At 39.1% G+C, this 16,913-nt stretch overlaps 2 protein-coding genes across 6 annotated transcripts in view; one reads left to right on the top strand and one right to left on the bottom strand.

Annotated features, from left to right (window-relative positions):
* LOC139754041 (uncharacterized) overlaps positions 1–6,235 on the top strand; it is a 20,360-nt gene extending 14,125 nt beyond the window's left edge. Inside the window, exon 2 of the mRNA XM_071671029.1 lies at positions 2,611–6,235. Coding sequence (XP_071527130.1) covers positions 2,611–5,721 — 3,111 coding nt within the window. The 3' untranslated portion in view covers positions 5,722–6,235. The remainder of the gene's footprint in view (positions 1–2,610) is intronic.
* The window catches only part of LOC139754042 (uncharacterized), a 27,887-nt gene continuing 13,583 nt past the window's right edge, over positions 2,610–16,913 (bottom strand). For all 5 annotated transcript variants that reach the window (XM_071671033.1, XM_071671034.1, XM_071671031.1 and 2 more), the window contains 4 exons: positions 14,459–14,687; positions 13,089–13,260; positions 11,426–11,688; positions 2,610–9,541 (listed from right to left, as the gene is read on the bottom strand). In XM_071671033.1, coding sequence (XP_071527134.1) covers positions 9,467–9,541; positions 11,426–11,688; positions 13,089–13,260; positions 14,459–14,687 — 739 coding nt within the window. In that variant the 3' untranslated portion in view covers positions 2,610–9,466. The remainder of the gene's footprint in view (positions 9,542–11,425; positions 11,689–13,088; positions 13,261–14,458; positions 14,688–16,913) is intronic.

The raw sequence follows: 16,913 nt of genomic DNA, 5'->3' as shown, positions 1-16,913 counted from the left end.
AACAGAGAACCAGCGGAGCGATGCATCGCTCCAGGCGGATAGCAATGACGAGCAACTCTGAGGAATAACCGGACACGCAGTCTCGAGCTTGGTTGGGCATTGCTAATATTACTACCATGGGCGCCATCTTAATGTGGGTTCTCCCCCACATAACTGACGTGGGTGCCCATATGAGTGTGGAGCTTTCCACACTTTTATTATTAGTTATTGTATCCTCCCGTAATGTCACCTCTACCTAAACAGGCCTTGTGATCGCTCCTGCAGACAGGAATTTTTTATTTGTATTTCTCAAACTGTAGTCGGAGAATGGGTCATAAGAGTTCCCGGTACGTGGCGAGAGCTGTGCCACGCTCCTCAACCACGACCAGAGAGGACCCGTTTTACGGTCAACTTCCACGACCCGGCAACTGGCTGCCGCCTGTCTTACCCTCAGCTCCGTCATCATCACATGCATTACCGTCTAGAAAGTCAGTTTGTTTAGAGATGCCTTAAGCGACACGATTTCTGAAACTCAATTGTCATGTGGCCCAGACATTGACAAGCGTTCCAGTGCTACTAGGTCCCCCTACCTCGATGGTGCAGGCGAGCTACATCTATCCTGGGGACTGATCAAGTCTGGCCAGCATCATCTATGGTCCTCAGATGGTGGTGCTGGCCTGCAGCGATAGGACCGACTTACTGGTCACCAGCAAAAAGCAGCTCTGCTGTCCACCTAGCATAGGCTGGGATGATTATTATTTGATATCTGTTTGTTACGTCTCTTAACCCTGTACATGTGTAACATGTATTTACTCCTATATATGTATACATACACACCTTACTCTATGCCAGAGTGTGTGCGTAAGACAAGGAGTAAATACATGATACATTCATACAGGGGTGAGCCGGTGTAACACGACTGCAAAATTCTCTCCCGTTTCAGTATCCTGTTACTTTTTTCGTTTTATAATAAAACATATCTTTCATATATATATATATATATATATATATATATATATATATATATATATATATATATATATATATATATATATATGTGTGTGTGTGTGTGTGTGTAGTGTTTGTGTACTAAGCAATTTTATTTACTTAGCTTGAACTTGTTAGTGCATATCCGCGAACGAATAAAACTATTTACCTGTTGACCACAATCCTCGACTAATATAGGCTGGTCATCCTTGAGGACGCTGCCTCTTGAGCATGACTTAGGTCTTAAGTGAGGTGCTCAGGGCACTGGCCGTCCGCTCGCCTGCCTCCCTGCTTGGTCGGCTTCACCCCTGCCCGGGGATTCCCTTGTTACTCTACACTCGCTCTCCTGCAGACGCCCTCCTTTAGCATACAAGGTTTCTCTAATTTTACTCCTCTTCTGGCTAGCCACGTGCGACGGACAGATTACATTTAGAATCCAACACCAAGGAACAAGATTAAAAAAAAATTGATAGTGATAGTTTCAAGGTGTAACTACAACGTTCGGCCGAGTTTCCCGCGGCTGTACATCAGTTACCGTTGAGCCTGCTCTTCTATCGTCCAGCTTGTTTGTTCTGTTTCTAAAGCCTTTGAAAACCTCGACTATCATATCCTTTATATATCTCTGACTATTACACTGGCTCTGGGAAGGCAAGATGTACTGTAGTGTAATATCCTTTCATGTCTTAATTTCTCATACACAGCGAGGGAGGAAAATTCTGTTGTCGTCAAAAGCTTTATGAGAGCATGTGGCACCATGGTTTCACCTCCAAGTTCCCTTCATTTGCCTGTCCTTCCTCACTTTGTTCTTTCACATTTAGTTTTTTCCCTGGCCTTCCTACATGTTTGCAGATGGATCACTCTCCTCTCTATCTCTTAACTGCAGTGTTTCTCGTAGTTCTATCTCCTACACTCCTCTTCCTTTTACCAGCTTTCTTATTCTAACCTCAAATTTTGACCCATATACCCTACGTTGCAGTTGTGGTTCCATTTCCCTCTTCTTTAGATATCAATTTGTCTTGTTCCCAAGAGCTGGCTGTTTTGTGTCCCGTCTTTTATCTATTCCACTTGATACCCAACAATTAGAGGGTGCGCCAGAGTGAAGTCATTTTTTCCTTTACCATTGATTTTGTTATCTGCTTAACCCCTCATCTCGTCTAACACCTACAATTTTCCCTTTTTAAAAGGCAGATTTTCCCCTTCTAAAACTCAAACATTTTCCCCTCTTCGTATTCCTTTACTCATGAATATTTCTTTAGCGATACTGATACAAGAAGCACGGGAGGGATACGAAGTGATATGGGAGTGAGAACAGAATGGTCGGTACAGAAGACAGGTGCTGACAAATATGGTCATGTGACGAGTGTGGGTGAGGGAGGGAAAGGATGAAGTGGAGACAGCAGATGGTGGTATATGAAAGATAATGAAGAAATCGAGAGTAAAAAAAATTCGTACGTGGTGCAGCAAGGAATGAATGTTTGAAGCTTCAGGTCTCTGTAGGCCATAACTTCCCACACTGCAAAAGAAATATTTGATATATTTATTGAGATTATGTCTATAGCCTTTACCATCATGATACTCTGACTGAACATTATGGGTGTACCCATTGGTCCAGACCTGTTACAAATCGTGTCTTTTTTGTTGCAGGTACTAATACTGGTGGGGCTGGCAGTGGTGGCCTCACTTCCAACACCAGAGGGCCCGCGCAGTCGAGCAGAGCTTCTGCAGTTGATACTCAGTGCCAGTCCTGAGGAGAACCACATCTCTGACAATGAAAACATTGAAACCGAAGAGGATGTGCTAACTGGTCAAAATCAGATATATGTGTTACCATCTTTCCAGGTTCAGGAACCAACTGTAGTGCAGCTGTCTAAGCCTGTGCAAGGGAATGCAAATGATGCCGGACAGCCAGACCAGGCTCATTCCGAACCTGAGCCACAACAGGAAGATGCTGATGCACCTAAAGAAGATGAACAAGAGCAGGTACCAGAAATGGAGCAAGCAAAGACAGAACCAGAAGTTGAACAAACAAAGACAGAACCAGAGGTAGAGCAGATTCAAGATCAATCAAATCCAGAGTTAAAGGAGGCTGATACACCAAACCTGGAAAAAGAACATATCATTCCACCAGAGCTGGTGGAGCAGATCAATAAGCAACAGATACCAGAAAACGAGCATGAAAATGTACCTCCAGAAGCTGAGGTAGATGCACCTCCAGCTCCCGAGGCAGAGCAGGTGCCACTAGAACCATATGTATTTCAACCAACAACCAGTGAAGAAGCCGAGGGAGATGCAGGGATTGTTGTGGTGGGTCAGGAAGACCGTGAGATTGAGCCATACCTTGTAGATAGACCTCAGCCTGTAATGTTGGAATTCCCAGAAGCATTCGAGCCCCAAGAATATCCTGCCACACAAAAAGAGATGACAGATCTCTTCAGATTGTTTATGCCAAAATTTAGCCAAGAAGAGAACGAGGAACCAGAGGTAGATGTCTTAGAAGAGTTACCTCCATCTGGGCCATATTTTGACTTTGATATAATGACAGAGCCAGAATATGGTACCCAAATCGATGAATACTCTGCAGAAATGCCAGTCATCAACGACGCATCAGGAAAGCCAGAGGATGTAAATCCTGATATCCCTGTTGAGGAGGTTAATGAAGAGAACCCAAAATTTAATACCCCTGATATTGTTCCTGAAGGCCCTGTCTTGCTAAATGGTGAAAATGTTGTGATGGAAGAGAATGTTGCCTTATATATAACTAATCCAGTTCTCCAGGGTACAGACTCCAATAATCCTACAGAGGTAGAGGGTCCTTCATATGAACCACCCATACAAGGTAATGTTTCCCATGTAGCATTTTTCATTCCAAGTCATGAGACTCCAATATATGACGATACTGATGATGAAACTCCATTTGAATTGGCTCCCAGAGAAGAATTATTTCATGACCAGGCTCCTGAGGAAGAATTCTTTAATGTTGATACTCCCACGGTAGAATTATTTCAAGTAGATGCTCCTGAGAGAGAATTCTTTCATAAAGAAGCTCCTAGGGAAGACTTCTTTCATGAAGAAGCTCCTAGGGAAGAATTCTTTCATGAAGAAGCTCCTAAGGAAGAATTCTTTCATGAGGTTCCTCAAGAAGAATTTTATGACGAGGTTCCTGAGGGAGAATTCTATTCTGATGAGGTGGGTGAAGCTCTTCCCATAAATGAACACCTTGTCATAGAAGAAATGTCTTCTGAATTTGGTTCCGACATTTTTGAGGAAGCAGCTGCACCAGCAATTTTGCCAGAGGAAGTTTCTAAGGATATAGTTTACACTCCAGAAGGTGTGATTCCTCAGACTACTTTAACAGTTTTTGATGAAGGTCCAAAAGCAGATTACTTTGTTCCAGAAGAGGATGGACCAATTGGAGAATATGGTGAATTTCAAGAAAGTGTTTCCAACATGGGAGAGCCATTTTTCATAACAAAAGGACAAGAACCACCCAGTAACTTTGACAGTGATGCTGTGGATATATTTGTCATTGATGGCCCTCAGCAAAACTCTGAGGCTACCAGTGCTGTCACTATTCCATTAGCTGTAGAACAAGTATTCACTGAGGAACAACCTGTGCCAATTGCTGAATATTTGGAACAGCCTGTACCACTTGTTGAATATCCAGAGGAAACTTATCACATTCCCATTATTGTACAGGGACGGCCTTACAGGATCCCAAGCAACTACAATAATGATCGCATCATCTTCCCTGACACTGAACCCCCCAGGAGTCTTCCTATATTTCCCCATCAGTGGGATGAGGATTCTCATTCCAAACCACTGAAAGAGCAACACATGCCACAAACAGAAGACACACCATCAACACTCCCTGTCCAGCCTGAAGAACCACAAGATATACCAGACTTTACAAATCTAGGAATTCCTCGAGTCCCCATTAGCAAAGCTGTTCCCTTGTTTAAACCTAACCAAGAGAGAGATGGCACAAACTCGGAAACTTATGTAGGACCAACAGTGTTTCAAGAAAACTTTCAGGTTCCTTTATCTTCCCAACAAAATTTAAAGCACTATAATACAATCAGACGCACACCTGCTGAGTATACTTTTCCACAACACACTCGAAGACCAGTCAACTTCCCAGAACACTTTCATGGACCTAGTAGCTTCCCACAACACTTTCATGAACCAAGTAGTTTCCCACAACACTTTCATGGACCAGTCAGCCACACACACCCATTCAGACCTGAAATATTCTCATATATGCCCACTTCAGACTTTAATGTTTTTGATGGACCAGTAACAGCACAGAACATGGATACAAAGGATTTTCACCCACAATTCCCAACTGGACCTAAAAGCTTAATTCACGAACCAATCACGCGTTTTGAGCCTTTCTTTGGCCCAAGTGGTGAACCTCCCTTGAGGGAGCATTCTCCCCTTTTGAGAACCTCTAGTATACCAGTTACTTTTGATAGGTTAAACCAACATGAACCACAACTCAACATAGATATATATCCTAAGGAAATGCCATTTACCCATGATGTTTCTTTCGACCCTGCCTTCAATTTCCCTGACCGTCCTTACTTTAGGACACAACACTCACCCTCCTATGGAGATCCAGTTTATGCTGGCCCAGTAATGTATCCAGCAACAGGCTTGTATCCTCCTACACGCACCTATAGTAGATATGCTCCAAACTTTGTCGCACAACAGAACAACCCAAATCCTTCCAACCCATACCCAACTCCCACTTGGTAAAGTTTCATAGAAATGATGAGTGCATTTTACAATTAATTCTACTTTTAACCATAGTATAAACAACTATCATCAGGCATACTAGGTTGTTGGTTATATTATAATAAAAAAAATCAGTTTTATAGATAAAAAGTAGATTTAACTAAAATGTATTCTGCTAATACTTTCATATTTTGAATTATTCAGTACATTTCTAGGGATATTTTTATAACTAGCCAAAAAAAAAATGTATTTAATCTTAAGTACAATATAATGGAGTTTAAAATATCAAAATACATTTTTGACAAAGTTGTTGGTACTGTCATGAAAATGATATAGGTGTACCTTTCCGAGAGCACATAAACAAGTTTCATAAAGACATTGATCTAAAAGACACTGTATACATTAAATTCAGCTCTGTAATGCACTGAGAGAAATATACCAGTATCTACACATAACTTAAAATTGTGGCATTTCATACACATTTCACATTAGTGTGAAATGATGTACCCCATATTTAAATATAAAAATAAAATCCTTTGATTGTATTATTACCCTAAATCTCTTGAAAAAGTGTTTTCAGGATAATTGTCTATATTTTTTTGCACAACTTCTACAATTACAGCAAAAAAAAGAGAGAGAAGAAGGGAAAGCAAGAGAAATAGAGACTGTGGGAAGAAAGGCAGGATACAAGGTATCAGGGACAGAACATTCAGGAAAGTGAAAGGCTTGCAATGGACTGAATGAATTGGATTGCTGTGCTATAAAGGGGTTGGGGTAACATGCTGTCACTGGGCAGAACCAAGGCACATGAAATGGAGGAGATAATAATTTCATTAATGCTACATTGTGAGAATGGGAAAGGCAATTAGGCATGGTGAAAAAAAAATCTTTTTTCATACAGCTTGCCATTCCCCACATGAGCAAGGTAGCATCAAGAACATACAACAGAGCCTTATAGGTAAAATTCCTTACTTGACTCCTTGATCTGTTCCTTCTTTTAGAAAGAAACACAGGAAGGGAGGATTTCCAGCAACCTGCTCCTACCCTTCTTAGTTGCTTTTTATGACAAGCAGGGAATAAGTGGGCAGCATTCTTCTCCACATGACAGTCAGAGAATGAGTGTGAACAAATGTGGCCTTTTTTGTCTTTCCCTGGTGCTACCTCACTGAAGCAGGGGGTATTATCCTCCCATATAATTTCCCAGGAAAACTAAACAGACTTATACCTCTGTAATTTGAACACTCACCTTTATCCCCTTTGCCTTTATACAATGGCACTATGCATGCATTCCACCAATCCTCAGGCGCTTCACCACGAGCCATACCTACATTAAATATCCTTACCAACCAGTCACCCCCTTTTTTAATAAAGTTCACTGCAATGCCATCCAAACCCGCAGCCTTGCCGGCTTTCATCTTCCGCAAAGCTTTCACTACCTCTTCTATGTTTACCAAATCATTCTCCCTAACCCTCTCACTTCACACACCACCTCGACCAAGACACCCTACATCTCCCACTCTATCATCTAACACATTCAACAAACCTTCAAAATACTCACTCCATCTTCTCACATCACAACTACTTGTTATTACCTCCCCATTAGCCCCCTTCACCGATGTTCCCATTTGTTCTCGTCTTACGCACTTTACTTCCTTCCAAAACATCTTTTTTATTCTCCCTAAAATTTAATGATACTCTCTCACCCCAACTCTCATTTGCCCTCTTTTTCACCTCTTGCACCTTTCTCTTAACCTCCTGCCTCGTTCTTTTATACATCTCCCAGTCATTTGCACTATTTCCCTGCAAAAATTGTCCAAATGCCTCTCTCTTCTCTTTCACTAATAATCTTACTTCTTCATCCCACCACTCAATACCCTTTCTAATCTGCCCACCTCCCACACTTCTCATGCCACAAGCATCTTTTGTGCAAGCCATCACTTTTTCCCTAAATACATCCCATTCCTCCCCCACTCCCCTTACGTCCTTTGCTCTCACCTTTTTCCTTTCTGCACTCAGTCTCTCCTGGTACTTCCTGAAACAAGTCTCCTTCCCAAGCTCAGTTACTCTCACCACTCTATTCACCCCAACATTCTCTCTTCTTTTCTGAAAACCTCTACAAATCTTCACCTTTGCCTCCACAAGATAATGATCAGACATCCCTCCAGTTGCACCTTTCAGCACATTAACATCCAAAAGTCTCTCTTTCACACGCCTATCAATTAACGAGTAATCCAATAACGCTCTCTGGCCATCTCTCCTACTTACATATGTATTCTTATGTACATCTCTCTTTTTGAACCAAGTATTCCCAATCACCAGTCCTTTTTCAGCACACAAATCTACAAGCTCTTCACCATTTCCATTTAAACACTGAACACCCCATGTACACCAATTATTCCCTCAACTGCCACATTACTCACCTTTGCATTCAAATCACCCATCACTATAACCCAGTCTCATGCATCAAAACTGCTAACACACTCACTCAGCTGCTCCCAAAACACTTGCCTTTCATGATCTTTCTTCTCATGCCCAGGTGCATAGGCACCAAAAATCACCCATCTCTCTCCATCTATCTATTTATTTATTCAAATTCATTTATCTTTTATTATACTAAATCACTGTTTCCCACATCAGTGAGGTAGTGCCAGGAAACAGACGAAAACTGTCCCATCCACTCATATACATGTATATATACATATTCGCCCACATACGCACATATACATATACATATCAACATATACATACACATATGCAGACATATACATACATAACCATGTACATATTCATACTTGCTTGCCTTTATCCCTTCCTGGCACTACCCTGCCCCCACAGGAAACAGCATTGCTACCCCCCTGCTTCAGCGAGATAGTGCCAGGAAACAGACAAAAAGGCCACATTTGTTCACAATCTCTAGCTGTCATGGGTAATGCACCAAAACTACAGCTCCCTATCCACATCCAGGCCCCACAGACCTTTCCATTGTTTACCCCAGACACTTCACATGTGTATATGAGTGGATAGGCCATTTTCATCTGTATGTGAGTGGATGGGCCATTCTTCATGTTTCCTGGCACTACCTCGATGATGCGGGAAACAGCAATCAAGATTAATAATTACAATAATATATATCCTTCCACTCCTTCTTTTTGAAAATTAAAAATGGAAGGGGAGGATTTCAAGCCCACTGCTCCCTCCCCTTTTACTCACCTTCAATGACACACACAGAATACATGGGAAGTATTCTTTCTCCCCTATCCCCTAGGCTCAGTCCTCTGTTCTTAATGCTACCTTGTTAATGCGGGAAATGGTGAATATGTATGAAAAAAAAAAAATGATATATATCAATACCTTCCAAAAAACATTTTTATCAACTACATAATACTCTTTCTCCAGATCTATAAATGCCACTTACATACCCTTCTGTTTCTCAAGTTATTTCTCACACAAATTCAAAGCAAACACCTGAATCATGCATCCTCTACCACTCCTGAAGCCACATTCCCTCCTCCAATCTGATGCTTAATGCATACAACCATTCTCTGAATCACCAATCTCCATCACTATGAAAAGAAAACTTTATTTTGAGGACATGTGGAATTCATGAACAGTACCAGCTGTTGAAGGGCTAAATAATAACCCATTATAAATATACTTATAAAAGTTCTTTTTATTTCAACTGTACCTTCAGTGTTCTAACAGCAAACATGATCACAATGTTTTCCAAACTATTTTGATAACCAACCTTAAAAACTGGCTAAAGCAATTATATCTCTGGCTCCTTGGGGATTATGTCTACCACTACACAGCCTTCCTTCTGGTACTCACGTCGCATTTCCTCCTGCAATACACAACTTAAAAGTACTTCAGAAAAATAATTATACATTTTCACTTGCAATGTAAAGATTAGCATGCAAAAATGTGTAGACACAATAATCTTACTATGTGAAAAATGGTTTTTTGAAAAAAAATCGATCAAGATAATGTTTTTTCAGTTATTAATGAGACACCTTGTTTGTGAAGCTAAAGGAGCATCACATGTACTGTAATTAGAAGTTTAAAGGACAAGAGCTAAGAAACTTTCAGAAAAAGGAATCACCCATGGCATAGTGTCTTTTTATATTCTATGACTTACCCAGCCTCTAATTTAACAGCTCTTTCACACACTCCCCACTATCAGTGGATCTTTGGAATGTAACATTAAGTATAAAATAGTCCTAGAAAAAGTCCTTCTGTCTCCACTCTCTACCATAAGTGTTTTTGACTCAGCATAAGCAATTTCATGAATAAACAGTTGCAACATAAAGCATTCCTATCTTACTCTAATTTTAACCATGAACTAATCCCTGTCCTTTTCTACTACTGTACTTATTTGATTGTCCTCAATCGTTTCTTAAAAGAATCTTTTCAGTATGTATAGCAATATTTCCAGTATAAGTTACTAACACACACATCTACTCTATTTTGCTTTTTCTCCCTTCTTTATTTCATACTACTGGACACCGGATGCATCTCGTACAATGAATGCAAAATTATACAAATGTTTATAGCATTTTATGATATAGAAAGTTCAAGAATTTGTTTCTATGAGTGTAAAACTTCCTCCTTATACTGTAAATTTAGGTAATGTGACCTTTTTTTAATGTTTTTACAAAGCTACGTCCAGTGTATGCATGGATGCATGCATGGATAGTTCGGTATTAGTGTGTGTAGTTACTCAGTGCTATACATTCATGAGGCTCCATCTCTTAAACTTTCTTTGCAATCAAATGATTTCTCAAATTTCTGTAAACTGTTCACAGATTCATTGTTTAGCCTTTTCTGTTCACCCATCGCTAAAGATGAATGTTTAAGAATGAAGTCATTGTTCATCTGTTCCAGATACCAACTTACCAAGGCAGGAGAGGCAATATGATATATAAAAAAGTAAACAATGGAATAACATACACAAATTGTAAGAAAAACTATAGCATCATTAGGTACAAACATTCTTCATTGCATCCAATGTGTACCACTACTAATCATTATATGAAGTTATTATTTGTAACATGATGAATTGGCATTAATGCTTTACCCCAACATACGTGATCACTCCTGATATTGGTGGCAAATTATATTTTCTGTCAAAATTACATTTTCAATAACCAATACATAAATTAAGTAGAATCATTAAGATGGAAAATTCAGCAGGAATTAATTAAAAATGGTCAGTAGTGAACATTAAGTAGGAGACTCTGGAGACACTGTGCTAAATTTGCCCTCTGCCTCTGGCCTGTTAAGGATAAGGCACTAAAGGCTACAAAGTGGCAATGGAGTCAACCATTTAAGGAAAATTTTGCCATGACCACCCCCTTGATGGAGTTCCTTGAGGAAACAGGCATATAGAGATATAGACAGATAGACAGAGAGCACATAAATGCATAATGCCTCCTTTTCACTTAATAATGAATATATTTTCCAATCAAAATTTATACCACACAAAATTTTTGCTGTATTTCTACTTAAAAGCATGAACATCTTCAACAGCATAAAAAGATTTGCATACTATTCTAAGTCAGTCAAAATTCTGGTTAGCTAATATGTTTATAGGTTCTGTTTGCTTATTGTGCTTTTTAGAAATCAGTCAACAAAATCCAGATTTCTTAAGTCTGGTTCTCCCTATTCTTTATTAACTCACCACTTAATGCCTATCTCATGCCCATAAGCTATTGCACCTATCACTTACCATCAATGTTTGGTCAGGAAGGAGTCCTATAACTGCCCCACCACTGCCTGGAAGTTTAACACCAGCTCCAAATTTCCGGCCAATATTAATCATACGAAGATTCTCTTCACCCACAACTGCATGAGTATACAACTGTAGCCGTACATTAAAGTTTTCATTCATCAAATCAGCCAGTGTACACCAATCTGAACACTGAATGGCTTCAGCAGCTCGATCAGTCAAATCAGCCAATTTCTGCATTCCATTTATAACTTCTTCCTCTCCTGTAAAAAATAAATATACACATCAAATATCTTAACCAGGCTTTCATCCAAATACACAACCAAATATACAGTGTAGAACATAGCTTTAAATATGGAGAAACAAGATTATATTCAAATATCTTTATGCTGCAATATCCTTCAGCATAAAAGAGTTGAAGATATCCCACAGAAGCATAGTCTCATTTCTATGAATTTCATACTTCTGTCATCCAAAACACAACTGCATACATTAAACATTTCTACATCACCAAGTCTAAAACTTGTAACAGTAGATCATGGATTCCACTCCTTTAGAAAATCCTTTATGTTATTTTCACATTTCAAAGCAAAAAGTTGATTTAAAAGTCATGAAGTATTATTTTAGAAAAAAGTATGTGGGAAAGCTACATCTATCATGGGTAATGTATTCTGAAAGTAACCCACAGGTGCTGGCAAAACAACACACTTGAAACTTTTCCAAAGATCAAGCCTTTAGCTTTTACTTTAAATTAAAGACAAAATCACATCAATGTAGTTTGTTCAAGGTGCACTAATGGCTACCAGTATTTGCCTTTTGGTAGGATCATGAAATGAGCCAATATTCTATTCATATTGGCAACTGATGTTAAAATGTTCAATTCGTATATCACTGGTTTACTAGCCAGGGCAAAGGGACCTTCTGAAAGAAAAATGAATTGATATTCACTTCCCGTAATGATGATGACAGAGAACTGGGAATAACCTTTTATCTATCTATATCTCTGATGCATGTTCCCTCTGGCAACTCCCTCAAAGGGGTGGCCACAGCAAAAGAGTCTCGATAACTGGTGAACTCAAGTGCTGCTTCTTAGCCTTTAGTGCCTCATCCTTAACAGGCCACTGGCAGAGGGCAACTCCTGGACAGTGTTTCTAGAGGCTCCTCACTTTTGTAACTATCACCAACACCATTACTGTATCACACTGCAACTTGCTGTTTCCTCACAGCAATTATTTCCATATGTATTTCTAAAAGTTTTCAGTAGTGTTAATGTTCTCACCACCATAAATGTTCCCAACTTTCATAAAGAGAAGGATGAAAATGATTGACATCTGCTATATATAGGAGGAAAAATTGTAAGAACGATTATGAATGTGAGTGAAATTATGATCTGTAGTTTCAGTGTGGCAGCTCAACTTTAGGTTATGGCTTGTAATAAAGGTCCAAACTTTTTTGGAACTTAGAAGAGGCAGCTTATATTCATGCAAATATCATAAGATATTTAAGCATTGACTAGTAACTTCCATGTGCACTGCCAGTGTGCTTGGAATTGTCTCTAATCATCTGAAATTTGCAAAGAACAAAAAGTATCACTGGTTAACTAAAATATACCTCTCATGGATACAAATTAAATTATTCAGCCAAACACATCTCTCTCTCAAACCTCTTTGCCAACGCAGTGACATATCTGAGTGAATTCTGTCTGAGTCACTTGAGGTGGAAAGGTATGCAAGGAACAGTGGTGGTAATACAACATTAAGATGGCTGTACAGGCCATGACCTTTCTTCTCCATCACTGACTGTGTGAAGTCCATGTACACCAAACCCTCATAAATCTGAAAAAAAAAATGAAAATGCTAAGTATTAGATCAGTCAAAAAACCATAACAAAGTAAATATTATTTTTTTTAGTTTATAATAAAAGAAATGAGATAAAAGATCTCAACAGAAGTGCATGGTAATGCAGTTTAATATGACCCACTCTATGTGAAATGTAATGAACTTATATAAAATCATATCTGAACTACAATGCAAAATTTGTTACTAATGCAGTCTATAAATAAATCAAACAGCCACATGCATTCATCCAACTAAATTACATTTTGTTGCACAGCCAGCTATCTCAGCACCTTTACTTCAAAGATCCTACTGCTGAATCAAAAACTTCTGCAGATGAATGTCACATACCAGATTGGCTAAAAAGTATAAAAAAAATAGCCTCTTATCTGCATTATAAGGAGTATGTAAAATTAATCATGTTACCTTAAGATACATTCATACGTCCAAATGTGAAAGAAGTGGGGTAACACGAAAAAATAGAAGGTAGATGCGAGAAAAACAGTAAACAGTCATGAGCATGGAAGCAAAAATCACTTCATATGTCCTGGTTCAGCCCATCAAGGGAAACTTCATCCTCAGCACATTGCATCTATACATTTCATTCTATCCCATGCACACCCCACATCTTCCTGAATGTTCAGGCCTCAATAAATTAAGCATCCTTGCTTCCATCTCTTTCTTGGTCCCCCACCTCCTCCAACTACTTTTGATGTGTAGATCATTTTTACGTCTTTTTTCTCATCCTTTCCATATGTGCAAACCACATTATATTCACAAATCTTTCATCTGTGACATTTTGCATAAGGCCATACCACCTTAAACATTTCAGTAGGAGAATTATCTGTGCCCCCTCCACTTTTCTTTTGGGAAAAAATCAAAAATGTAAAATATAAGTGATTAACTTAGACTAACTCACACCCACTGTCAGCACCTTCCTCCTCTACAAATCATCAAAGTAACAATCCATTTTATCAAACCCTCTCACTGATTCCTCTGAGATAATAGCATGCTCTTCATACAACAACTGTGGCAGCTTCAGTTCTGTTTCACCATGGTTGAGCAGTACACTATTAACATCCCACCTCGCTTTCATTTCATGGACTGAACCATCCACAAAACATTGAACAACAAGGGCTTCAAGTGGCAAATACAAGAGTGAATATTCTCAATGTAGGGAAAACAAGATCCAGTTTACCTGTACCACTCTGTCCTGAAGTCCAGCATTTATACGAAGTTCCTCTTTTTCAACATCAAGAATAAACTGAGGCTGGAGAGTCTTGGCCATATCTTGATCAGTGAGATTGTAGAAAGCCATAAGACACTTGAGAGCTGCAGTCACTATAGCTGAGCTGCCTGCCAATCCAATTTGGCGAGGAATATTTGTGTCATATGACAGCGTAAAATTGCGGCGAGTCAAGGCAATTCTGTATCAAAAGCATCTAATGAAATTCCATGCAAATAATAAAACAGTATACAAAATCAAGATGATGCAAATACATTCTGGAGGAAATTTATATAAGATTTTCTATACTTACTTGCTTCTCCAATCTTGGGAAGGTTGCATCAGGGACAAACACATCAGCAAAAGTACAGGGTAATGCAAAAGTTTGATATGGCCCACTTTACACAAAATGAAATAAACTTGTATAAAATAATGTTTGACCTACAATCCAAAACTTGTAATCAATACATTCTACCTAATTCATGCAGCCACACAGATCCATCCATCTAAATTTCAGTGTCTGCAAAAAACCTTGTCCGCTTTCCCATAAATTTTCAATAGCAATGTCACACTCATATGTCATTACCTTGTCATTTCTCCTTTGGCTTTCATTAACATCTTCAGACACCTGGGCATGGAATTGGTAAGGTACCTGAAATATTTTAGGTCCATGTTTAGGTTCCATAGGGTAGTGATCTCCTGAATGTGGCAAGGTGCTGTTGAGGTGCTACAGCAGTCTGATTGCATGTTCTGAGCACATGGAGCACTTGAAAATCTCAATTGCATCCAAATTCTCTTTCTTCACGGTAAGAAATAAGGTTTTCTTTTCCTTAGAAAGGTAAGTGTCAACCATCTTAAAGCACTTGTGGAAGAAATACAGTGCCCAGAAGCGAAATTCCTAAAATGAAGTGGCAGCCTGGGAGCATAAATAAAGGATATCATTCCTCAAGACAGCCTGGGGCATTGTGAGGTGGGTTGGTGGTGCTCACACCATTAGAAACACTAGCCTCAGCGACCAGATGTACAATGATTTCACCCTGAATGCGTCATGTGCTTGCACCCACAATAAACCTTTGCCATGTAATGCCTTTAAAAATATATGGAGTATGGACAAGGCTTTTTGGAGTCACTTTACTTTTTTTTGCACTGCTAACTATCTCAACGCCTTTCTTTAAAAGATCCTGCAGCAAATCTCGTTTTCACACTTCCATTCTAACTGTCAAGTATAATGTACTGAAAACAGAACCTACAATCAACAACCAAGTCCCACAGACCAACCCATGGTTTATCATGGCCATTTCATATGCCCTGGTTTAGCCCTCTGAAAGCAGAATGCCCCCCCCCATGTGTCACATCAATTTAATCTAAGTCTAACCTATGCACACTTCTAATCCACCTGAATGTTCAGACCCTTATAACACAAACTTTCCTTCACTCCATGACCAATACCACCACCACTTAGTCCATTTCTGACTTGCAAATCCTCTTAGTAAGTCTTTCTTTACTCCCCCTCTCTATGTGTCCAGCCCATTGCAGCATATCCTGGTCAACTCCCACAATTAGATTGTATTTATTACCACACCTCACTCACACTGTCATTCTTACATGATCAAACTATCTTACACCTCATATCGTTCATAGATATTTCATTTTTGATATGGTGTATGGAAAGTATTTAGAAATGATAACAGGTAAGGACAGAGGAGAAAAAAAAAGTTGAATATAGTCATGCAGAGGTGAAGTAAATAGGGTACACCAAAAACCCTGAGAGATGAATTTAAGTGCAGAGCATGCAAAATGTTTGCATGACAGAGCTTTTGTCAAAGCTCTAAAACATGTCAGACCAAAATATTTCTAGGATGAACCATGGTCAAAAGAAAGAGTGCTAAAGAGGTTGAAATGACCAGAATTTAGAGAGCAAAGAGCAAGATCCAAAGAAAACGTATGGTATAAATACTTGAATGAAAGCCTTTTACAATGGTATAACTATAAAAGATGTATGGCAGATATCAGATCAGTGAAGGTTGATAACAATATAGCTGAGGGTAAAAGAGTTAACAACAAATGAGATGGACATATGCAGTAAGTGAACTGTTTATGATTAAAGATATTTCAGATATGGAAACCAGGAAAATCATCTCGGCTGTGTGCACTGATAGCCTTCCATGCATTCAGGTGAAGGTATGACTGAAGACAGCCTTCTTTGATGAATCAATGACCAAATGAAAAATCTCAGATTTTACGAAAGTATGGAGGCCTTTGTTTATTTTAGCATACTGAACGTAAGTTGATGTGTGAATGAACAGAGGCTGAATAAACTAAATTCATCACATGGAAGAGAAAGGAGTCTAAGCTAATATATGAAAGACTACAAACTATGATATATCTTAAGCTTTATTTTTTAACACTTTATTTGCAAAGATTGATC

Source organism: Panulirus ornatus, chromosome 16, assembly GCF_036320965.1.
Source record: "Panulirus ornatus isolate Po-2019 chromosome 16, ASM3632096v1, whole genome shotgun sequence".
Lineage (NCBI taxonomy): Eukaryota > Metazoa > Arthropoda > Malacostraca > Decapoda > Palinuridae > Panulirus > Panulirus ornatus.
Note: the sequence above shows the minus strand (reverse complement) of the source record. Positions and strands in the feature narration are given on the sequence as shown.